Below are 24536 nucleotides of genomic sequence, written 5' to 3'. Positions count from 1 at the left end.
GTATATTCACTGCACCTGCCTAGAGCTGCAAATTGGGCTGGATTGATGATTTGGTTAGGGTTAGAGATGACTTTTGTTAACTTGGTTGGGTTAGGGTCGTCCCATTGGCAGCCCGACCCAACCTTGAACCTGAACCCAACTCTACTATTGATAATGTACTAACAGAATCTATTTGTCTTAACTCTTATGCCCTAACCCTAATGACAAGTTGCCATTAGTGATTTTTCATTCTATAATTTTGTCTCATTATCATTGATCTCATGATTTTAGATTTTCAATAGGACATCCATCACAATTCATAATAGACTAATTATTTGTAACTTTTTTATTTTTCCACTTTTTACTAAAGGCCCTAAATGTTCTGTGCAAATACAAAATGCAAGTTTCCTGAAAATGACAGCATGTGTATTCCACCTGAAGAGCCAAAAGAATTAATAAAATTATCAAACAAGTAAATGCCAATAAAAGTATGGTCCATACATAATCATAAAAGTTAAGTTTAGGTCTCTTAATCAAATATTAAGAGGATTTGAGAGATTTTATGAGATTTTAAGAGGATGAGAAAAGGTAGAGCTTGGCCCAACCTGAGCCCTAATTGGGTCAGGTTGGGGTAGGGATTCAAAACCTCAGGTTGGGCTAGGGTTGATCTCAACCTGACATAACACGGCCTGATTTGCACCCTTCTATTTATCGGAATTCAAGTTCAACCCAGTTAAGGGTTATCCAATCTTTATTACTTGTATCGAATATGAATCAATTTATATACAATAGTCCAATTTATATTATATTCAATCTATTAGTAAGGTTGGTTAAATAGTTGTGTTTTTACTAAAGAGTCCTTGGTTCAAGTTTCATAAAATCTGTTTTCAAAAAATTTGATTCATAATATACAATATCAAACTCAGTTTTAGTTTATTTTATTAATAATAGATAATATTTTACCATTTTTAGTTTAATTTGCTAATGCTATTCAACATCTTGTTACAATCCAAATTCAATTTGAATCATCTATAAATGTGATGGATAAGATTTGATCCAAATCCAAATATAAATGAATCAAATCCTGATCTACCTCAATATCCAGTTTGATCTGATTCATTTGCATCCCTAAAACTGAATGAATCATCCTGATCCTGAGAAAATTGGATTCTTTGGCCCATTTCATCCAAAAGGAAAAGGTATTTTTTTCCTCAATTTGCAACATTGAATTGAGCATTATTTTGAAACCAATGTTTTTATAAGTTTTCAAATCGTTGTTTATCCATGCAGTTTTTTATGACAAAATCCCTAAGGCAAATCCATTCGTCAATCTCTTTCGGTTACATCATATAGTAAAGGTGGAGATAGAAACCCTGGTACAGTGGACCAGGTGTGAGTAATGGTACGTGAAAGCATGGTTTTAAAAAAACGACCTGGAAATGGAATCGTTATAGTCACTGATTTTTGGGTTGATGGTTCGACTGTTCAGTTCGAACGAACTGTTCATTTTGACAATAAAAATTAAAAATAAAAAATGGCCAAAAAGCGTTGAATGAATCAACAGTTTGACAGTCTGGGTCAACGGATCGTTGATTGATTCAACGTTTTTTTTGCCAAGAACTGAATTTAGGGTAAAACAGAACCAACTACTTAAACAGTTCCCGAGCCGAATGATCCGACCATCCAGGTCAACAGCGGTTTGAAAACCACGAAAGTGCAAATTTAGCCACTTGATGAGCAGCATGATTACAGGTCCACGTACATAAGCAACTAAAAGATTTGGGAGGCAAGAAATAATACTCTTACAAGTATGAATAAGCATGTGTATGCTCCATGATGGTTGTGAAGAATCAGACTAATCAGAATCTGAGCATCACTTCTATAATAACATCTGAAAGACTGAAATGCCCAGAGTCTTCTCGACATGAACTTTAAACTGCCAAACCCACCACCAGCCAGATGTCACTTGCCTACACACCCTGCTTCGGATTATTAAAATATTTTGTACTATAATATTTTATCATAGCCTTTGATCCATAGATCATCATAATGAAATATTGAGCATAAACACCCTTGTTCCTTTTACCGGAGAAAAAAAATTTGTTTAGAGATGATTTTGAACAACCGTATGGTTACCTATTCTTAATTATATGGGGGGCGAGATTGATGTTTCCCATCTCATTTAAAAAAGGTATAAATGTACAATGGAAAAAAGAACCACACAACCTCCATAATTAGGTGAAGTCGTGAAGACAAAAAGTTCAAAATGTTGGTAGTTTGGTACGGATTAGATTGGTAATGCCTAATACTGTGACATGCTTTGATAGACCAAAAGTGACACACTATATAGATTTTTCACAAATTACTATACATATAAATTTATTAATATGTTATTATGTATTTAAGTTAAATTACTAATTAATAGCTTGCGAAAATATATAATATTAATTTAAAAATATCGGATCATTATAATTTCTAAAATACATATTATATCAATTAATAAGTTTTAATTACTAAAATAACTATTCCATTTTACTATTTTTATTTCTGTAAATTATCAAAAAATTAAAAAAAAAAGGTTTAGATGGATTGATCATTCATAGATCCATCTTATACCATCAGAACTCAGAACCATTTAAAATATTTTTTATGATTTTTAAAGTTTCCCGATTTTTGAAAAAAAAAAACCATGGATCTGGTCATGCAAGCAAAAACGTAACAAATCCAATTACAAAATCAACATCGTATTTCGAATACAAAATTATTTAAATGTACCATTTAAGAATTAAATGAAAAAATTGCATTTCTTTTTTATTTCAATAAGTTTTCCTTTTTACTTTTTTTAATACAAGATTTTAATGGAAGTAGAGAGGATCCGGGCCCTAATGAAATATCCAAACTTCAAACGTTCACGACTGAGAAATTGCTGTTGCCATATAAACCTTGTTTTTTTTGAGATTTATGAACTTGGTTATAGATATTAGAACCGGAAAAAGGATTCAACTGAAAGATCACCAATAGAACAAAAATAATTGAATAAGATTAAGGAATGCATATATGTAGTATTTACAAAGCAGGGGTGACAGATAAGATGATAGGAGATTCTCATGGCCACCATCACTTACTTACGCTTTTAGGACAGCTCCTTCTGTAATCTTCCACCCTGACCTGGAACAGGACATCTCATACCTCGTGGTGTAGGTTGTATTGTAGGAGTCGTTGTGCTCTGGATGGACCATATCTGTCAGCCGAGCTTCCTCTTCAAGTGTTGCCTCCACTAAGGCTCGCCGCCCATCCAATGACACAGTGACACTATCAATTGTCAAGCCCAACAATGTGTACTCCCAAAACCAACCATGTTGTGCAATTTCTGCTGCACGGTCTGTCCATATCTTCAGCATCTGACCATCCAGTATCTGTCCAGTATATATCAAATTGTCAAGGACATGTTCCAGCAAGAACCTCAAAAAATCAAAAAACAAGAAAATTCCTGGCTTGAGATGGCGGCAAATGTATGGGCATCAGTCCTCCCTGTGTTATATGGTTAATAAGGCTTTGACTTGGGTGAAGGATAAATTTTCCCATTAAATCGAGATGTTTTAATTTTCCAAGCTAACAAATTAGGACATACAAAGAAAAACTGCAGGTGTCAGAGTGCAGATATCCTGATATTTTTGTTTGCTAGCATAATATTGACAGGTGATGAAACTGAAGAGCCGAATACAAAGGTAGAATGATTAAGAGATGCTTTAGAGTCAAAAGGTTACAAAATAAGTCAGACTAAAATAGAATAGACATATTACAACTTTAGTAAAACATTTTTTGATAAATGGAGAATTTATTAGAAGAAGAAATCAAGAGCAACTATTACAGAAGACACTTGGAGAGGCACGAGCTGCAACCTCTCCAATCCATCAAACACTAAAAAGGTATACAGCTGAGCCCAATACAAATGTTCCCTCGTTGCCCCTTGCTTGGCTAAGCAGTCAGCCATAGCATTGGCAGATCTCCCTACCCATTGTATTCTAAGTTCTAACATACAAGTTTCTCATCAAGCATTTGAATCTTTTAAGTTCATTTCTGAAGCACCAAACTGCAATCTTTGGATTCTGTAACCACCCACAACAAACTTAGAATCACCTTCTATTAGTAGCTGCTCCACTCCTATCTGTACAGCAAGCTGTACCCCTTGTAGTGCAGCTAATAGTTCTTCCCTTGTGGAGTCCCCCTCACCTAATGGGCCTGAAAATAGAAGAGCCACAGAACCACTTTCATTCCTTATAACCCCTCCCATCCCAGAAGGACCTGGGTTGCCCAAGCTACTCCCATCAAAATTTAATTTCAAGAAGCCTTCAGGTTGGGGTACCCAGCTCATGTGCATCTTTGTCTTCAATGAAGAACTACTTGCCACTTCTGCCCAATGCCTCCACGGGTCATTAAAGAAAACTACTGAAATAACTCTGAAGATTTCACCCACACTATAGCCTTGCACAGGATACACTCCAACTCTTGTTGGCTTCGCACCTTCTCTTGGAATATTTTGGTGTTCCTTTCTTCCCACACTGTCCAAAGCAGTGCTGCTCTTGCAACCCTCCACATTATTCTTCCTCTTCGATGGTGCCGAGCAAAGGTAGAAGGGTCCAAAAGCAAGCTTACATCTGCTGGCCTATTCCACGTTCCACCTACATCCAAAAATCAAGAAGAGCCAATCCCACAAATTTGCTGTAACAATACAGGAAATTAGTAAATGGTTGCAGTCCTCACCATGGGATCTGCAAAGGTACACCAATTGAGTGAGATGCAGAGATAGGGCCTTCTCCTTTGTAGATTATCCAAGGTGTTTTACTTTCTCATAAAACACTTCCCAACAGAAAGCCAAGACCTTGGGGGGAACAGGCTTGCACCAGACCTCCTTAAAAGAGAGGAGAAGCAGACACTAAACAACAAAGGGACTTAAAGAAAGAGGCACAAGAAAACCTACCCAAGGGCACGAGAGTCCAAAACCTTTTATTTGATTCCATGGGATCCAAACAAACTTTTTCAAGGGTACTCAAAAGGCAAGTAAGACTCACAATCTCATCCCTTAGACCTCGTCGGAACCCAAAGTCCCAAACTGGAGTCAACAGAGATTCCAAAGGAGAGCAAAAGGAAGAAACAGGCTCTTTCTTGTACCGGGAGATAGTGTATAAAGACGGAAAGAGGTCCTTCAAAGGAGCCTCTTCGACCCAAATATCTTCCCAAAGGAGAACCCAATTACCAGTACACACATCATACCTAAGAAAATTGTTGAGTTGAGGGAGGACACTATGGATTGCCTTCCATGGTGTTGCCAAAGTTGCTTGCCAAGAGATCCCAGCATCCCATCCATTCTCTGAGTGGCCATGAATACTTCCTATCACCTTAAACCACAATCTTTTGCATCAAGCTCCCTATTCCTAGACCTCCCTCTTCTTTACTTCTGCACGCCACCTCCCACTTCACCAGATGATCCTTCCTACTTTCCCCTAGTTCCCAAAGGAAGTCCCTCATCAACTTTTCTAGCTTCTTAACTTCTCTAGAGGGAATCCTGAAGACTGACAAGAAATAAGTTGGAAGGTTAGACAGGGTGGCTCTAATTAGGGTAATCCTACCCCCCAAAGAAATATAAGTCTTCTTCCAAATAAACAATCTCTTCTCAAACTTCTCTAATACTAGACACCAGAAACTGCTCTCCCTAGGGTTTGCCCCTAAAGGAAGTCCTAGGTAGGTCATGGGCCATGTAGCTACAGAACACTCTAAACACCCTGCAATCACCTCCACCTCTCTATTATCCAAATTTATCCCTACCACACTACTCTTTTCAAGGTTAACTCTCATATTGGGCATACTTTGAAACATTTTCACCAACATCTTTAGATTCCTTATCTTCTCCAAGTCCCCTCCTTCACCAAAAACTAAAATATCATCTGCAAATTGAAGATGGGAGACTGACACTCCAATCCTGCCTATTTTCCAACCATTTACTAAATTCTCCCTATCAGCCTTTGAGATCATTCTACTTAGCACATCAGCTAACAAGGTGAAAAGGAAGGGCAAGAGAGGGTCCCCTTGCCTTAGACCCCTAGAAGCTAGGAAAAAATCCTTTACCACTCCATTAATCAGGGTAGAGAAGTGACTAGAGCTCACACAGCCAAAAATCCACTAACACCACCTTTCTCCAAAACCACACTTCCTTAAAGCTTGTAAAAGGAATTACCAACCCACCAAATCATAGGCCTTTCCAGAGCAAGCTTGCAAACAAATCCCTTCTTTTTGGATCTTCTCATTTCTTCCAGGCATTCATTAGCTACTAAGATTTGGTCTATAATTTGCCTCCCTTGTACAAAAGCCCCTTGGTATTTGCTGATTAGGGAAGGAAGAACCTCTTTAATTCTCAAGGACAACACCTTAGCTAAGATTTTGTAGATACTAATAAGTCACCAAGCTTATTGGTCTAAAATCCTTAGGGAGGATAGCATCAACCTTCTTAGGGACTAAAAGCCAAGAAAGTAGCATTGACTCTTGGACTTACTATATGATTGTCTACAAACTCTCTAAACACCTCACAAAGATCTTTCAAAATCTCCCAGCAGTCTTGATAAAAGGCCATTGTAAAACCATCTGGGCCCGGCGCCTTACCTATCCATCAAAAACACTACCCTTATAATCTCATCTTCTTCAAAGCTTCTTTCCAACCAACAAGCTTTTTCGTTTTCCAAACTTGGCCAATCTAATCCTTCTAGGGGTAGCCTCTCAGCCAAAGGTCTTCCATACAATTTTTTGAAATGGTTAACAAAGGTTCTAGCTATTTCCTCTTGTTTTGCAATTACCTCCCCTTCTACTTCTAATTTGGCTATAAAGTCTCTCCTTCGATGTCCACTTGCCAAGTCATGGAAAAATCTGGTATTTCCATCTCCTTGCTTTAAACATTGATGCCTTGATTTTCTATCTCCAACAAATCTCTTCCCTTAGCAGCACATCTACTAGATCCTTCTTCAGTTGTCTTCTCTGCACTCTATCCTGTTCAATCAAGATCCCTTGGGATTCCTTCTCATCTAAAGCCTCAACCTGAGTGATAATATTCAACTTTTGTTCCTCCACTCTACCAAAATGATTTCTATTCCACTCTTTCAGTTTGAATCTTAACCTTCGCAACTTCTTGTGGAATCTCACGCCCTTCCACCTTACCCTGGTTAGCTCTTCATCCCACCATTCCTTCACTTTAGCCTTAAACTATGGATGTGTTAACCATATATTTTCAAATCTGAAAGGTATAGGGCCATTGTTAAAGGATTCTACACCTATCTTAATTGGCCAATGGTCAGAAGTGACTCTAGGTAGAGCTCTAGAGACCAAATTACCCCAATAATTCTCCCAAGAACCTATCCAATTTTGAGCTCAAAGGGTTTTCCTAGAGGTTAGACCAAGTGAACCTGTGTTGCAATAGTGGGATCTCCTTCAACTCACATTCTTCTATAAGCTCATTATCTCATAATTGTTGTGATTGATTGACGGGGGTTATTAGTTTCATCCGAAAATCTTATTACATTAAAGTCCCCTCCCACACACCATGGGACACCCCATAAACCTTTCATTGCAAACAACTCCTCCCACGTTTCATTCCTCTCTCTGTAGGAATTAGGACCATACACATTAGTTACTACCCATGTGAAGCCATCCTCCACATTCCTAATTTTGATAGAAACAGAGAATCTCCCTATCAATTCCCTCACAGGTTCCATTGTATCATCCTTCCAAACCGTCACAATTCCCCCCTAAGGCTCCACAGGACAGAGCTGATGACCAACTCACTCCCTTAGACCTCCAAAAGCTTCTGACCCATGTTGCATTTATCTCAGACAATTTTGTCTCTTGTAGCATCACGACGTCAGGATTTTTCCTCCTAAGAAGATTCCTTTTTTTTATCAATCTAAGAAGATCCTTTATTACTCTTCTCTTCCTTGTGCCTCCCAGGCCTCTCATGTTCCAACTTAATATTTTCATCAATACTTTTTTCCAGAATCCTTCTTTCGCCAACCTCCACTCCTTACCTAGATTTCTTCCTCCTATCTCCCCTTCCACTAAACTCTAGATCCCCCTCAATATCCGAAAGTATTCCACCTCGGATCTTTTTTTCCTTTTATTTTAGTAAAAACATTAGTAACAATAGAAGTGCAGTTGTGATTAATAATCAGGAAACACCCCAACCTAACCACTTCAGCACTTCTGGTATCTTGGAACAATTATCTATAATAAGAAATTGAAAAAGGATGTTGCCCATAGCATTAGATCAAAGTGGTTGAAGGCAGAGATTGTGCATCTAGCGTGTTGCATGACCAACATATACCAATGAAAAGAGGAAATTCAAGTGGCTCACCAAGGATATTGAAATCTGTTGTACATGGATAGCGAGAAGCGCTAATACACTGGCAGATGGTCAAGCTAGGCAAGGGGTGAACAGAAGCTCAATGTTTTGGGCTGTTTTGTAATTGTTTCATGAATTCGAGTTTATGGGGTATTCGGGAGTTAAGATTTTTTAGCTCCTTCTTTGTAATTCAGCTTTTCCATCTTATGAATAAAATTCACTGTTATTGATAAAAAAAAATGACTCGTATGACTAAGAAGAAAACTCTGTAAGACCATAGTTTCTATATAGAACGATTTTCATCAAAAAAAAAAATGCTATACAGGCTAGAGTTAGGTAATCAAGAAACATCTCCAAAAAAATGAGTGTAGCTGAGATAAGGATATTAAGATAGATAACTGGCAAGACTAGAAAGGAGTGCATTAAAGACTTAGGAGTAGTTCCTATAGTGACAAGATAAGGGAAAGTCAACTAATAGTTTTTGTTATGTGCATAGACACCAATGACTGAACTAGTGAGGAGTTGTGCAAGTAGAAAGCTCTAAAAGAGAGATCAAAGAAAGCTTGGTCTGAAGTCATAAGAAATGACCTAAGAGCTTACAATTTGACAGAAAACATTGCTCCTGATAGAGGATAATGGCAAGATAGGATTTACTTAGCCAACTCCAAATAGTTGGGAATAAGGCTGGGTTGAGTTAAGAGAGTTGAGAATGTGGATAACATAAACATGATCACAAAAACAAAACAGCAAGAAAGAATAAGAAAAAAGAGCAACAAAATATCCTTACTGCAAAGCTGGGCCCGGAGGCCCCCAGTGTAATTCAGACCTCCATACCTTACTCTTGCAAGTTAGTCTTTAGAAGTCAAATCCTCTAGACATTACCTTAAAGCATGTTCATTATCTTCACTTACAATGCTTATGGTCAGGTATCTTGCTGACCTGATTTTGCTTTGTAACCTCAAGTTTTCATCTTAATAAAATGTTTAAGTTACCTAACAAAAAATGTTTATTATCTCCACACGTGTAATAAATGTTTTGACTTTTCTATTTTCAGCAAGCCAACTTTTGCCAAATAGGTTTGAATATGAGAAACTGTACTCTAATTCAGCATTTCATGGGTACTGTTGTCAAACTGAAGTGAGAAAATGGGCCAACTCCAGAGGATTTACCACCTGCCCAAGGGACAGCTTACCTAGTGACCTAGTCGCTGTATGGACTAGTGAGTTACCTCATTTTTTATGTGTATGCAAAAATAACAACAAAATCCCCCTCTTCTAGTTCCTTTTAAAATCAGTCTTTCATTTTTTTTTCCATCAGTGCATGTCCATTTACGTACTGTGGATGGGAACATTGTATTTTAACTTCAAAACATGAAAGTTTACTGCTAGCAAACCCCACAAGAAGGCAGTACAGCAACTTCTATTTCCTTAATAAATAAAATCCTACAGTTATTGATCATAAAAATTCTCTAATCAGCTTCAAATGGAAAAGCACAATATCATAGGATTGAATATAGAAATATAAGTACCTCAAAAAAAAAAAAGAATATAGAAACATAAGATGGGCTTTCCTCACCTCTGGCAATTTGCTGAGACGATGATCAGGTCCAAGAGCCTGTGATTTAATATTCTGCCACTGACGAACTAGACTTTCTGCAAACCTTGCATCCATTCTGGGCATGTCCTCCACAGCTTTTTCATCTGCAGGGAGTGAAGTATCAAATAATTAGATGTAACTTTCACAGAAAACAATCAGCACAAGTAGAAGCCAAACCATATCCAACAACATAGTGGGAATCCATGAACATAAAAAAGAACAACAAACCATAACCACAACAAGAAAAAAGAAGCAAGAACCCATATTTACATGGTCTAGCATGACATTTTTTAGGTAATAAACTAATGATTTACACAGTCTAGCATGATAACCTACATCCACGGGAGACAGCAGCATAAAGACATAATCAGAAAATAGAAGAATGCAAACAGACCTGAAAACAAATTTATACCGTTGTACACCCAGTGTCTCAAAGTTCACACCTCTTCTCTCTTGCGATAACCAAAGAACAACAAATGGCTTAAATAAGCCCATACCAGATGGCTTGTTGGACAATCCATACACTGGATGGCTTGTTGGACAAGCCACATAAAATGACAGGAATTATAGCCCCAGCAAACTGGAAATTAGAATAAAACCCAGGATGGAATGAAAGAATACCTAATATCCTCCAATAGATGTGCATTAGAAGTTGAGTGGAAGTTCCCTACCAAGAAAAGATAAAAAATAGAAATGGAAAAAGGAAAAGAAAACATAAAAGAGAAAAAAAAAAAAGAAAGAAAGAATTAACTGCCTATGCCTCTATTCCCAGGAGAATCTTGTAGCCCTGCATAGTTAAGTAGTCAACAAAAAAAAAAAAAAACCTTCTCTTTTTATTAGAAACATTGAGACACATGCGAACCCCACAGAAACTCCAATTTGGTGACACCATACCTGGCTAGATTGTCTGTTGCAGAGTTGGTAGACTTTTTTGAGAAAAGGTAAAAGTATATTGTATTGAAAAGTAATTAGAAGAGTGGATAAAGATGCCACTCCATACAGTGTACTGTACAGTAAGCGAATTGTCCCCTGATGAATACTTACAAAAAGTGCTTAAATCAAGATATGATTTGGATTAAAAAAAAAGAGTAAGGGGCTGTTTGGCAAGTCTTTCTAAGTAAATCTTTCAACAGCCCAATAGACAAGAAGATGCACTGAGCTTTTGGGGTCTTGTCTTTAAAGACCAAGACAGTCTGGTTAGCGTCATGGTCTACCGCGCTGTTAAAAATAGCTGGGAAGGCCATTTTCAGTGCGGAAAGACCAAAAGCTTCATTTGAAGCTTTCCTGATTTTCAGCTTTTAAAGTCTTTCCGTGCACTCGCCTTTGGGTCTTTCAGTCTCAATACTAAATGGAAAAGACCATTTTTTGGTCTTTTGAGCTTTCTGCTACCGCGCTGTTAAAAATAGCTGGGAAGGCCATTTTCAGTGCGGAAAGACCAAAAGCTTCATTTGAAGCTTTCCTGATTTTCAGCTTTTAAAGTCTTTCCGTGCACTCGCCTTTGGGTCTTTCAGTCTCAATACTAAATGGAAAAGACCATTTTTTGGTCTTTTGAGCTTTCTGCAGACCGATAGATGCGCCAAACACCATCTAAGTTGGTATGCTGTGATATTCCTTGCAGAAAAAGCCATGAATGACACTAAACCAAAGTATTCTTCAAATTTTCATCCACCCATACCATAATGCCAACTAGTGAGGACACCAATCATAGTTTTAGGAAGTACCCATCTTAAATTGAAAATTTATGGACCAATATTTTAAAACATGGAAGCCTGACACAAGGTGTTCCACAACTTGGAGGCGCGAGGTGTAAGTCCCCTGAGCACAAGAAGGAAGAAGGAGAAAGAGGAGCTCTTGCTTTTCTTCTTTCTTTCTTTCTTTCTTTCTTTTGATAAAGTTTATTCTTCCTTCCTTCCTTCCTTCCTTGCTTGCTTTCTTTCCTTCTTTCTGTATGAAGCATGCATGCCTCATGCAAAAGGTGTTTGAGGCATACGCCTTAGATACATCAACGCCTCCAGTACACGCCTTAGGGTGTTTTGAGGGCACCTCACCCAGAGATATGCCTCCAAGCATATGCCTCCCACATCTTTTAAAACATTGCCAGGGACAACATCTTGGTGCTAATTGGGCAACATATAGAAAAGCAATTCTTCCACATAAAAATTACTGAGGGACCACAGCCTGGTGCAGGTATCTAGGAATGGTTTTTGTCTCTCCAAATCCCTCTTTCTTTAGGCCTCCAAAGAGAAGAGGGAGAGTGTTACAGAGATGCACAAGGGGCAGCCATAGTTTGGCCTATTTAGGAGGAAAGAAATGACAGGATTTTCAAGGAAAAGAAAAGATCTAGAAGTAACATCATTGACAGCATAATCATCAAGGTGATCCATTGGGTAAAAACATTAGAATTCTGATAATTTTTCAACGGAGGGCTTTGTTTGAGAGTGGTATTGGATTACTAACTCTGCAGTGCCAAGACAAGCAATAGAAGCTCATTGGAGACCACCAGAAGCACATCAAATCAAATGGAATTTTAGCAGCAGGAGAAGCAGCATAGGTAGCTTGTAACCTTTGGGTTTTGGAGTGGTCTTTAAGGACCATCATGACACAGTTTTAGTAATGTACTCAGGCCCAGGAGGCCACAGTGATTCCACCAGAACAGAGCTGAGTAGCTGACAGCTGTAGTTCAAGATCTAAGAATAGCATGATCTTTGGATCTTAAGAACCTAACTGTGGAAGGTAATTCAAGAATGGTTATAGGCTAGATAAAAGCAGAAATCAAGTTCCTTGGAAGCACCAGAACATGATGAAGGTTGAAGGAAATACAAAGCTTGGGAAGGGGCAGAATCAAGGTTCAAAATATCGCAACATATAGGTGCATATTGACCAATACGTATTGGTTTTCAGGGTCACCAATACTCTAAATAGGTAGAGTTAGGTGCTTTTAATCATTTTAGTCATTATTTTAGTTTTTTTTATCAATATTTTTTTTAATTGATATGCCCTGTCCCCTGTCAGGTTATCATGTCAAAAGAGTAAGAAGAGAATCAAAAGATAAGTGTTTCAATTGAAATAACCTCTCAATACACAAATTTTGCATATCAAGAGTATTGATACCTTGAACCTTGGGCAGAACTATAGGAATTGTATGAGTATGTAGATCAGCTAACAGCATGGCTGAAGTTTTGGCTAGAAAGGGTGTGAATAGAGATGTCTTTGGGAATTTATAATGAGGTTAGGAGGTGAAAAGTAAGCAAAAGGATGAGGTTAGGTGGCTTGGCCAGCCTAAATTGTAGAGCACTTGTCCTTGTACATTTGCTACTGATTCATTTTTCTTAATAAAAATGTAAGTTATTAATCAAAAAAATTACTATATTTTCATCATATCACCAAACATAAAGAGATCCACATAGAGAACCTTGATAAATATAGTGGGTTAAGGAAGTGGAGAAGATAAGGTTGTCAAAGGAAGTTTAAATATTGGAACATGATAGAATTTTAAGAATAGGAATGGTATGAAAGGAATTCCCCCAAAAGTTCCAGGCCATTGGAGAGGTAAATTGTAATAAAATTTCTTATGCCTCTTCAACAGCACAAAATGGAAAAGTAAAGGCTACAAATACAAATACAAAAATAGGCTAACATATCTATCAGTGATTTTTAATTAATTGTTTTCTTTTCACTTTTTTTTTCTGCTCAACAACATGGTAAAGTACAAAACCACAAGTGGTGCCTGATCAGATCAACTTCCATTATCTGTCTAAATTGGACTATTGGCCCTCCAAGCATGGTAGCTCCAGCAAGTGGGGAAGAGGAAGAAGTCACAACTATTGACAACTTTCTGGATATGGAGATTCATTTATAAAGGTCCACTAAACCTCCAACAGGCAGGGCAAGGAAGACAGCTGAGCCTTGTACCCCAAAATGCAGAGAAGGGTGGGGGAAGGGGGGCAAGAGAGAAGGGTCAACTAAATGGCACAAAAAATCAAGGAGAAAAGTAGAAAACAAAAGAAACCCCATTCCCTTATAAGGGAATAACAACTGAACATGTAACCAAAACTAACCCCCCCATAAACCCATGGTGAACCAGCAACAGGCCCCATGTTCCAAGTATGCATTTCTAAGAGGAAAGAAGAGCAACATGATGATGACTGAGGGATGGGCAAGCAGTTCAGGCCACAATAATATCATGGTTTCTTTAGAAGTTGAAAGTGTAATATCGTCAACTTTTGCAACAAGAATGAGAAATAAAAGTTTTGTCATCATACCCAAGCTGATTGCATCAGCAGCCATAACTGAAGTATCTCTTTGTAGAACCAATGACCCATTTCTAGTTGGTAAATACTTCAAACCTGCCAGAGTCACCAGTCCGACAACCACACCAGCACACATAATCTTCACACTGGCATCTTTTATTTTTTCAGTCATCCACTGTTTGTCAGTATTATAACTCATTTTCTCATACACTTCCTCTGAACTGCCAGAATTTTCTCCATTAGGTTTGTCATCAGGCTCCACACTCTCTATGGCAGAAACAAAAGCGCTGTTATCATAATCCTCCTCTTTTCTCATCCTTCCTTCCTTGTTACCCACTGGAAACACCTTCTGCAATGCAAGCATTGCACTTGCCTTCACATTATCAAGCACTGCTGTTGTGGCTTCAGCCCCTATTCTTGCTATGGCTGCTGCAGCAGCTAATGGTGAACCACCAACTCCCTCCATCCTTTCTAGATATCTCAGGACAGTTGGGTCATCATAGTAATCACCAAGTTTGAACTGTATTCTTTCAGTATCTCTAAACCTGGGAAAAACCACCTCCATCAGCCAAGTTTCCAACAGTTTGCAAAGCCCATAAAGACCACTATCGTTATCATCCTTAGAATTTTCCAGAACAAATTCAACAATGGATGGGTCTCTATAAGGTGAATTTTCATTGTTTAAGCCCAACCATGAGCGGCACTCATCAATGTCTCCCACAAGAAGTGAACAGAGGCCCCGTTCCAATGCAAAATCTACCTCACGATCTACTCTTGCCACATACTCAGAGACAGCAGTTCCTAGAGTCGTCACCTTTGTCTGCTGAAGTTGTTGGAATAGGTTGCCAGCATCTCGGATCAGATGAGGCTTTTTACCCACAAAGGCCTGGGCAACAAGGGCAAGTGCCACCCCATAAACTTCAAAACTTTCTGCTGGAATATTACTCGGTGTTGCAGCAAATAGATCCACCTTCACAGCACAAAAAGGAGAACAAGATTATCCTTGGGAGAAAAAGCACAAACAAAGAGTTGGGAAGCTTTTAAGACAAATTCTAGCAAACAATACAAGGGTGCACCACTCAACCCCAAGTAAAGGACAAAACTGATAAGCATAGGAGCCCTCAGAAAATAGGTCAACTTTGTCTTTATTCTGCCTTTTCGCAGTGCTGAAGTCAGCTCATGCAGCACGGTGCTGCTTGCTAGCATTATCCAAAAAAATAATGTAATGAACACACCTGCTCCACTGCTGTCATACGAGAAAAGGCTTCGTTCATAAAATCTTCACGAGTGAATCCCCCTGCAATAGCAGCTGCGCCCCCTCCTCCAACAGCCCATAAAATGTTGCGGACACCATGAAGACCCTCCTCTCGTCTTGTCTTGTGTTCTTCATCAAGAGGTAAAGCTAAAAGCTCCAGAACACAACGTGGTGTGATCTCTTCCAGTGTCTCATCAATTTGTGCCTGTAGATCTGGTGCAAGGCCACTTGCACCTTCTTCCTGAGATTTCACAACTGAAAGCATTTTATATACAAATAAACTGTACCATCTTAAAGGGATGATTATTAAATTAGTGCCCATCATTTCTGTTGATTCTTTACAGCTAAGAACTCGTTTCAATATCTCACACAAGACTTTTGATCCCTAGGATGCATGATCCAGTGTTTCAGGCTAGCTGCACCAGCATTTAATGTCCATTATGTCACTTCTATCACTGTTTATTATGAAACCACAGGAATAGCAAAAATGTTACCTTCAAACACTACGACAGATAATAGAAAGTGAAGTTTAACAACTCTTTCTTACATTCAACTTAGATCCAAGAAGCCATCAAACTCTCATAGAAATAAAGAGAATCAGCGAAATTGACACACAAACTTTAACACCAAACAAATAACACTGTGCATTACTAAAATAGAAAGTGTTAACAATGTCATGATTTCCAGTGATCAAAAAAGGTAACAAACCACACTCACCAACCACTCCATCATGTCCACTTGACAAATGCATAGTGGGCAACTGCAATTTGTAAGCACCAAGGAGAAAATAATGCTACCATGTTAATTACTACTAAAGCCTTGTTACATAGCAATACATCTATTCCAAAGAATGGCAGAGTCAAGGGAATGGACAAATGGCAAAGATAAGTAGCAAGAAAACTTTTCTTTTTATCATCATTCAAAGTCCAATCCTGTCAAGGATAATAAATCACTTAATTTGACCCTTCCAAAGTTTGCAATTTCAATTATTCAAAAAATGAAAACATTCTTGCAGGACTTCAGAATGATGTGTAGTTTTCAGTTTGAGGTAATAGAGTAAATAGATTTGTCTGTGTATGTGAGTGTTTGTGTGTGTGCATGGAAACTAAAAGATTGTTAATTTTTTTGAAAAGGAAAGATTGTTAATGTAGACATCATTAATGCTTAAAAACCAAAATAACAGCACTAACCATATATATCGAGTATGTCAGTATGACAAGTAAAATAAAACAAACTCCTATCGATGGCTATATTTCATTGACATTCAAAATAATATCTAGTTAAATGTGATATTGACCTAAATGCATCTCAACTTTGCTGAAAAATCAAGTTTATAATGCAATTTTTTATTTTTTGTGATGTTGCCCCAAAATATTGCCAATATCCCTTTCTAATAATGTAATTCTAGGATTTCCTTTGATATATATTTGAAAGACCCCCTTAAATGGGAAATTTTGTGGGGATACATTCCAAAATTTTAGGGAATTTTCAAACCATGGTACAGTTATCCTAATCCCCCCCCCAATATGTTAATACCTGACAGGCAAAGGCCATCAGGTATTACCAATCTGTGCCTTCTGGGAAGAATCCCTTTCTGACAGAAAGTAGACTATCAAGTTTTCCAATTGGCCTGTTAACATGATTTAGGCAAATTTTCTCTAAAGGCCCCATAGCTCTTTGTATTTTAACGTGATTTGTGATTTCAATTCAAGATCATAGAATTACAACATGGTATCATGATTTTTATGTATTTCACTTTCTGATATGATATTCATTGTCCATAACCAACTAGCTGAACCAAACTTAATGTCACTGCACATTGTTAGGGAAATCCTGGTTTTGCTCCATCAAAGGCATATCTAAGCTTTGATTTCAAGATAGGTTTCAACCTACACCAGAAGCAAAAATGTGCAATATATATATATATATGAAATTCCAAAAATTTTGCTTTTTTCTTGCCCTTTTCTTCTTATTTTCTCTCCATTATTTATCCAAACTTCCTATTTATCATCTTCTTGCGCACTTCAAACTCTCTCACACAGTCCTTCATGTTGGCCGCTTAATATCCTTTAATTCAACTTTTTAATTAGTGATTCAATCCATATTTCGTTACAGTAATTGCCAAACCCAGGCAAAACGTTGAAATTTTGAACATCTCTGATTCTCTATGAAATTTAAGAAACCCATGGTATACTACTAGTCAAGGTTGTCTATGTTATCATGCATGTCTTGATTATATGATTAACTATGCAGCTGAATGTTGGGTCTTCAAAAGTAGACAATTACAAGTTAGATGCATGGGTTTTATCCATATCATTATTACATTTGATTTTGTGAATACCATCTACCAGTGGCACCAGCAAAGATGACAACTGATAGAGCCTCCCATGCAGGCTGCACTCTATTGCTTTCGATAAGGCCAATTAGATGTTGATGGCAGTCAAAAGCAAAGGTATATGTCCATTCCTCTCGCAATGTTGAGGAATGATTTCTCGTTAGCTAATAAGAAGCAATTTTCACCGAGTATCTTCTCTATACTAGAACTAGAAGATAAAGACAAATTACACCGGGCAAAGTCAACTTCATAATGAAAATAAAATTACCTTCAATTAACACATACATTATTAATTAAGAAAATAGTAAGATAAGACAAGACAAAGTGATTATCAAAAGATTCACCTGTAACAGATTTAAAGCCCTTTCAAGCATTTCACAGCTTTTAATAAAATCTGGAGGAGACAATGCCATGGCATCCCTAGAGAGGTCTACATAGGCCAGAGCCATTGCCAGCACAACATCTTGCTTGAACGACTTTGGCAGCCTTTCTCTCAGCAAACCCTCGCCTATGCGAAGTACAACCTCAGTCTCCCCTGCTTCTTGCAACACACAAAGAGCTCCAGGGACCTACAGAGATGAAAAGGAAAATCCACAAAAGCAATCAGCTTACCTTCAGATGAAATTAAAATGGGGGCGGGGGAGTATTGTCAACAAAATGTACCTTATCCCAAGGGACTTGTGTGATAAGAGTGCCATCTTGGTCTTCAAGAAGACCTTGGTTGTAGTCTCCTCTTGTCCTAGGGTTTGCTAGGGTTTCACAAGCGGCTTGAAGAATCTGCCTTCGACTGATTAAGGCGTCTTGACTGAAGCCATATTGGGGTGGTTTGGAAATCCTAGAATCGTAAGCTCTTCTTATACCGTCTCCCAGGTAGTGAGTTTCAGCTCCTAATATCTGTAATTGATTACAAAAAGCATCTATGTATTACATGTATTTAATAAATGCTTTCAGAATATAAAATAAGAAAAATGCAAATTAAGAAGTGATAGTGCAAGTGAACTTCGTCGAAAACCTGATAGAAGTCGAGAGGGAGGGGAATGTGCCTCTCTGGAACGGCGGGTGGAGGAGGGAGGAGTGAAGTCAGAGCGACGTTTGAAGTGGAAGAAGAGGAGTAGTAGTCGGAGGGATCTGAAGTGGTGGTGCTGGTGGTTGAGGGAATGAATTGGAAGTCGCCGAGGAGACGGTCGGCCCATTTGCTCGTGTAGCAGGTGATTGGGGATGAATTAGTAGTATTCGGACCACTACCCCCAATGGTGCAGAGCTTCTTAAGTCTCCTCTTTGGAACCAACCTTGGGCTGCATAGACCCAGACCCAAATGATTCAAGGTTTCCATTGAAATGACAACTCTCGGAGTCTCTCTCTCCCTCTCTCACTCTCGGAGGCTTCACGTTGGCTTTGTTGTTCAGCTGGGTTCTGTCAGGCGTCAGCGGCGAAAAAATCCTGTTTCAATTAACAAGTTATTGATGAAAAAACGCAGTGAATCTTCATACACATGGCAACTCCGTAAGAGATCTTCTGATGCCTCTTTGGCTGCCATGGATGAGGAGGCAATGTCAGGTGGATAATTTCCCGTTCTCTTTCCGAAATCCGGGTTTCGACTTTCGAGCCGGGTTGGCGAGAAAATATCATCAAAAGAGCTGCAAATGGATACAAAAGAAAAAATTTCTGCACTCACGAATAACAAATGGCCACGTCGATTTTTATAGATAATTGCAACTTAACGGAATCCAGATTATTGACGGAAGTCCGGACTAAAAAAACTTGAATTTTCTTAAGGCTCTGTTTGGAAAAAGTATAAATATATATATTATATATTTATATTTGTACTCCTTTTAAATTAATTCTAAAGGATAAATCTAAGATTTAGAAAATTGACTAACTCTACCTTTATTTTATCGTTAATTTTTGGTCACATGTAACACCATGTAATTGATATATTTTTCAAAATTTTGTAAAATACCCTTGTACCTCTATTCAGACGATATCCGTACTCCCTCATTTTTTACCTGTACCTATACCTATACAGGTACAACAATAATCTGTTCCTCATCGAAGGCTCAGGCAAAATAACCCAACGGGCTTCTTCTTCGTTGCCTACTTCCTCCACCGTTGGTGAATGTCCTCCCTTTAATTATCAGTACGAACATGAACAGTTCCTCATCGAAGAGGACCATCAATGTAGTCCATGCACCTCCATCGTTGTGGGTGAATGCCCTTCCATTCCTCTTCACAAATCTCCACTTCCTTCGTCTTCACCTAATGTTCTTCTGCCCAATATGGTGGATATTGTCCCCATCGTCACCCCTTCAGAAGAACAAGACAATGAGAACATCAAATCTGTTGTCGTCGGTACTATTCCCTCCTACTCGTTCGAATCCAAGTTAGGAGATTGAGGTCTCTTGTTGGTTTACCTTTGGAGGGTTTCAACTACGATTTTATATATTTTGGGAGTTTGATTGAGCAAAACAAAATAACTAGATCCGTAGCAATTAGGGGTGAGCATTCAGTTTATTTAGTTAAAAACTAAATTGAATAAATTAAAATTTTTAAAAATAAAATAAAAAGATGAAAATTGAATCGAAACCGGATTACAAGAAAATCGAAACCAAAAAATTCGATTCGGTTTTTGGTTATTTCGGTTAAAAACCAAATTTAATTAATATATAAAATATTATATATTATAACATATAATATTATATATATATATATGAAATTGAATTCTATTATAATATATTAATATATAAATATATAGCATATTATATACTATATGTTATATATTGTATATTATATATTACATATTATATAATGAATTTCAGTTAATTCGATTTTTTTTGTTAACCGAATTTTTAAGTATGAAAACCGAAACCAAAAACCAAACTAGTCGAACTGAATTACCCAAAAACTAAAAAAACAAAAATTTTAATTCAATATTTTGGTTTTAACCAAATAATGCTCACCCCTCGTAAAAGCCAAAAAGGTACAGTGACTTCACGAAGAAAAATTGGCATGCAAAATTATAGAAAAGAAATGAATCAAAAATGACCCATATGGAGAGAGAAAGGGAAGGGCAATATTCTAGGCTCTCTTCCTTCTCCTCATATTAAACCACGTGTTCTCTCTTTCCGAAATGAATTCAAAATAAACATTCAGCTTCCAAGCTCCAACAACATCATCCCCAACCTTCAATCGAATCCTCAACACGTCTGCTCTTAAATTGCGGCCATACCAGATTTTGGGCGTTATTACGGGTTTTCTCTGATTGAAGCATTTTTCAGTAAGATTTTCCATCTTATCTCTTAAGATCCTGCGTTTGAATTTTCTTTTTGGGTTTCCTTGAATTTGGAATTTGGTATCTAGGTATTGACGAATGGATCAAATTGATGTTTCACCTTTTTTTTTTGCCAGAAATCATGAGAGATCTTAATGGTCTCGGCAAGGTTAACGTATGATCTGGAGTGCATAGAGAAATGGGTATTTTCCGGCAAGAATAACGTATGTATTTGGTATAATTTTTGTTTATTAAATAAATATTTGTACTTGATTTGTCTTCAAAACCAAAAAAAGTACTTGATAAATCATTTATTGACAATTAGGAGCCATTAGGCGCCACATTAACAGAACATTGAATAAATGCTCAGTCGTTGGGGGAAGCATTAAAATGAAGCTTCCCCCAACGGTTGGTGCGCACATAGATCAAGACCTACTTTTGTGGATACCTATGCGTACGAATAAGCATGACGGGATAAATGTTGATTTGGTAATGACATGGCACCATTTATCAAAATAATATTTATATTTTTTTATGTATAATAGTAAATAATTTTTATAATTCTTAACTTTTGTATGTAAAATAAAATAATTTTTATTTTTCATATGTATAATAATAAATTATTTTTATAATTCTTATTTTTTGTATGTAAAATAAAATATATTTTTATATGTATAATTTTTATTTTTTAGATAAAACTTGGCTTGTAGTCAAGCTCGAGCCAAGATGATTTCGAACTTGCGAGCTTTGAACCGAGCCGAGTTCGAAATCAAGTCTCTAGCTCGAATCGAGTTCAAGCTCAAGCCTAAGATTATTTTAGAGAGTCAAACTCGAAAGCAAAGTATTCAGCTAAGCTCGGCTCAAATCCACCCTAGATGTTGGTCCCTAAAGACAAATATTTCCCTATCCTTTGCTAACAACTTTCCATTGTGAGGGTACCTCTGAAATTGCTAAATACCCCCAAGCAATGTTTTTGAACCTTCGTTGACCCAAACGGTCAGATCGTTTGGCCCGAAAACTGTCCAAACAATCAGTTTCGTTTCACCCCTAACCCGTTCTTGACTCAAAAACCGTTGGTTTTGTTAGAAAACCGCTGACCTGGGTGGTCGAACCATTGACTCGTTTGACCCGGACAGTAGTAGTTCACAATTTAAGAAAATTGCAAAGAGGGGAGAAACTGAGAGTTTGAGACATGAGCTCAGATCTAAGATCCAGCACACACACACACACAGAAGAAGAAGAAGAAGAAGAAGAAGAAATTGTAGAGAAATTACCTCATATCTAAGATCCGAGGAAAATCGACCTCAGGTCTGAGATCCAATAACTCATATCTCAAATCTGTCATCTGTGCCTATTACTGCCGCCTCGCCATCGCCGTTGCCATTATTGTCACCAATGAGTGTTGAATCATCTTCCTCCTCTTCCTTCTTCTTCCCTCCTTCCCTCCTCCTCCTTTTTCTTCTCTCCCTCCCTTTTTCCTTCATTCCTTTCCTTTCTCTCCTTTTCCCTTTTTCTTTTCTCCTTCCTTTCTTTATTTCCTTCTTTTCTTCTTTCTCAACCAATAACAATCTATTGACTCTCTTCTCCAATTCTCCTTTCTCATATAAATATTTGCCCTAATGCAAACCGTTCGACCCAGACAGTTGAACCGTTGACCTGAAAATTGGTAGCTAGAATGATTTCATTTATAGGTTGGTTTTTAAAACCTTGCCCCCAAAAATCATACTCCTAGACAAATCTACTTGTGTTGAGAATGGCTATCCATCAGTTCCCAGCTAAAAGTCGTTGAGTCTTGTGGGTTCCGAGGTATATCTCCATTGAATAAGGGCAAGTTGTGTGATGCTCTAAAAACTATTGCTTAGTCTGATCATATATTGTCAATAAACTAAATAGAATAATAATTAGAGTGATGAAGATGAACATTATGTTTTGATCAATTGGTTGTGGTGGTTAAAAGAGAGGAAAGAAGAAGGAGATAGATAGATAGATAGAGAGAGAGAAATGATGATGATGATAGTTCTATTGTCTTGATTCAATGGGGAAATAGGTGGGGGAAGAAGAAATGGTGACGGATGAGGGAAAGAGAAGAGTTGGAGAGGCATGGGCTAAGGGAGAGGAAATGGTAAAGGGAGTCTAAAGAGCGGGTAATAAAATTAAACTTTTTAAAGTTCATACTCCCATTAAGTTAGGACTTTGTTAAGTTGGAATTCCAAAAGCTAAGTTAACGTGGCAATTTTCTATTTGTTGTTGCAAAAAGTTTTTTGCAACGTGGGTGCAGACAATGTGAGTTTGATACAAAGTGATTCATTCTTTTTCTTATATATGCATACAGGAATGAAAATCAAGAAAACCTAAGAAAATTGGGCAAATGATAAGAGCATAAGAAGTACAAGATATCATGTGAACCGAACATTTTTTCCTCCTTGCTCATTCTTTCAATAACAAGGTCCCATTTGGTTCGCACAAATAGGGGTCTAGAATTGGAATTGGAATGGGTGATTTCATATCCAACTGTTTGGTTGGGCAGAATTGGAATTTCATTCTCATTCATGGTGAAATGGCACTCCCCCATTTAAGGGAATGGTCATTCCCTCTTCTTCCCTTGGGAATGAAATCCCATTCCAATTTATTTCAATTTCCATTTTGATTCTTGTCTGAACCAAACAAGTTATGGAAATAGACCATTCTGATTCCAATTCTAAAGAATTTTGATTTCCATTCCGATATTCTGACTATAAACCAAATAAACCCTAGAAATGATTCCAAAATTGTTACTAATACTTTTATGATTGTACTCCTTCTATTTGGACTATTTTGGATAACAACAGGTTATGCGGAAGCTCTATCTCCTTTCATTTTGTTAAAAGAGAGGCAAATGCGTTGACTCATCTTTTGGCTTCTCGGGGTCTATATGGCCAAGTTTCTACCTATTGGAAACCCCCCCCCCCCTACTAATTTCCTTCAAGATGATCCGAACTTTGATATGCAAGATGGAAGTCTCCATCCCCCATAGTGTATTTTACTTGTTTAGTTCCTCCGTTGTTTGTTTATTTATGTGCTTTTTTAACTTTTCTTGGTTTGGTTGGGTTTGTTTGTTGTTTGGTGTTTATTTTTCGTAATACAAGTTCTTCTTACAAAAAATGAGTAAAATGAGAAAATGTCACTACCAACTAAATGCTTCTTTTTCAAAAAAAAAAAGATTTTTTATGACAATAATGAAAATAAATTTTGAACCCATTTGGTTACAATTTTCATTTTCGTTCATTTTTTAAGCAATTAGCACTAGACATGTTCACATGTCAGGTTTAGAGCTTGACTTTACACTATGTTGGGTTCAGATTTTGGGCTAGGACTATTCAAATTTTGACAAAATCCAAGCTCAAGCTTGACCCATGAACAAGTCTAATTAGTACCTATTTAAATCTAGTTAAAAAAAAATTATTTTGTTGAATTGAATAGGCAGCTTTGCA

General features: G+C 37.5%; 1 protein-coding gene and 1 long non-coding RNA gene across 2 annotated transcripts; one reads left to right on the top strand and one right to left on the bottom strand.

Annotated features, from left to right (window-relative positions):
* Nucleotides 1–2997: 2997 nt before the first annotated feature.
* On the bottom strand, nt 2998–19466 carry ARC6 (Chaperone DnaJ-domain superfamily protein). The gene is made up of 7 exons (XM_010273165.3): nt 18811–19466; nt 18462–18692; nt 18143–18367; nt 15444–15704; nt 14221–15178; nt 9938–10062; nt 2998–3395 (listed from the first exon to the last, which is right to left on the bottom strand). The coding sequence occupies exons 1-7, from the start codon at nt 19129–19131 to the stop codon at nt 3105–3107; spliced, it is 2412 nt and encodes an 803-aa protein (XP_010271467.1). The 5' UTR covers nt 19132–19466; the 3' UTR covers nt 2998–3104.
* A 1324-nt stretch (nt 19467–20790) lies between these two features.
* Nucleotides 20791–24204, top strand: LOC148791329 (uncharacterized). Its single transcript, XR_016076119.1, has 3 exons — nt 20791–21072; nt 21204–21290; nt 23895–24204. It is a non-coding gene; the product is annotated as an uncharacterized LOC148791329 (long non-coding RNA).
* Nucleotides 24205–24536: the final 332 nt, after the last annotated feature.

Source organism: Nelumbo nucifera, chromosome 5, assembly GCF_055504915.1.
Source record: "Nelumbo nucifera cultivar China Antique chromosome 5, China Antique-T2T, whole genome shotgun sequence".
NCBI lineage: Eukaryota > Viridiplantae > Streptophyta > Magnoliopsida > Proteales > Nelumbonaceae > Nelumbo > Nelumbo nucifera.
This window is presented reverse-complemented; position numbering and strand designations above follow the sequence as displayed.

What these genes read in the sequence shown, in the direction of transcription:
- ARC6 (XM_010273165.3), bottom strand. Translation starts at nt 19,131, where the DNA reads ATGGAAACCTTGAATCATTTGGGTCTGGGTCTATGCAGCCCAAGGTTG. An exon ending in CACAAGTCCCTTGGGATAAG is followed by an intron (nt 18,368 to 18,461) that starts GTACATTTTGTT and finishes TCATCTCTGTAG; the next exon opens with GTCCCTGGAGCTCTTTGTGT. An exon ending in TGCTGATGCAATCAGCTTGG is followed by an intron (nt 10,063 to 14,220) that starts GTATGATGACAA and finishes CACTCCCTGCAG; the next exon opens with ATGAAAAAGCTGTGGAGGAC.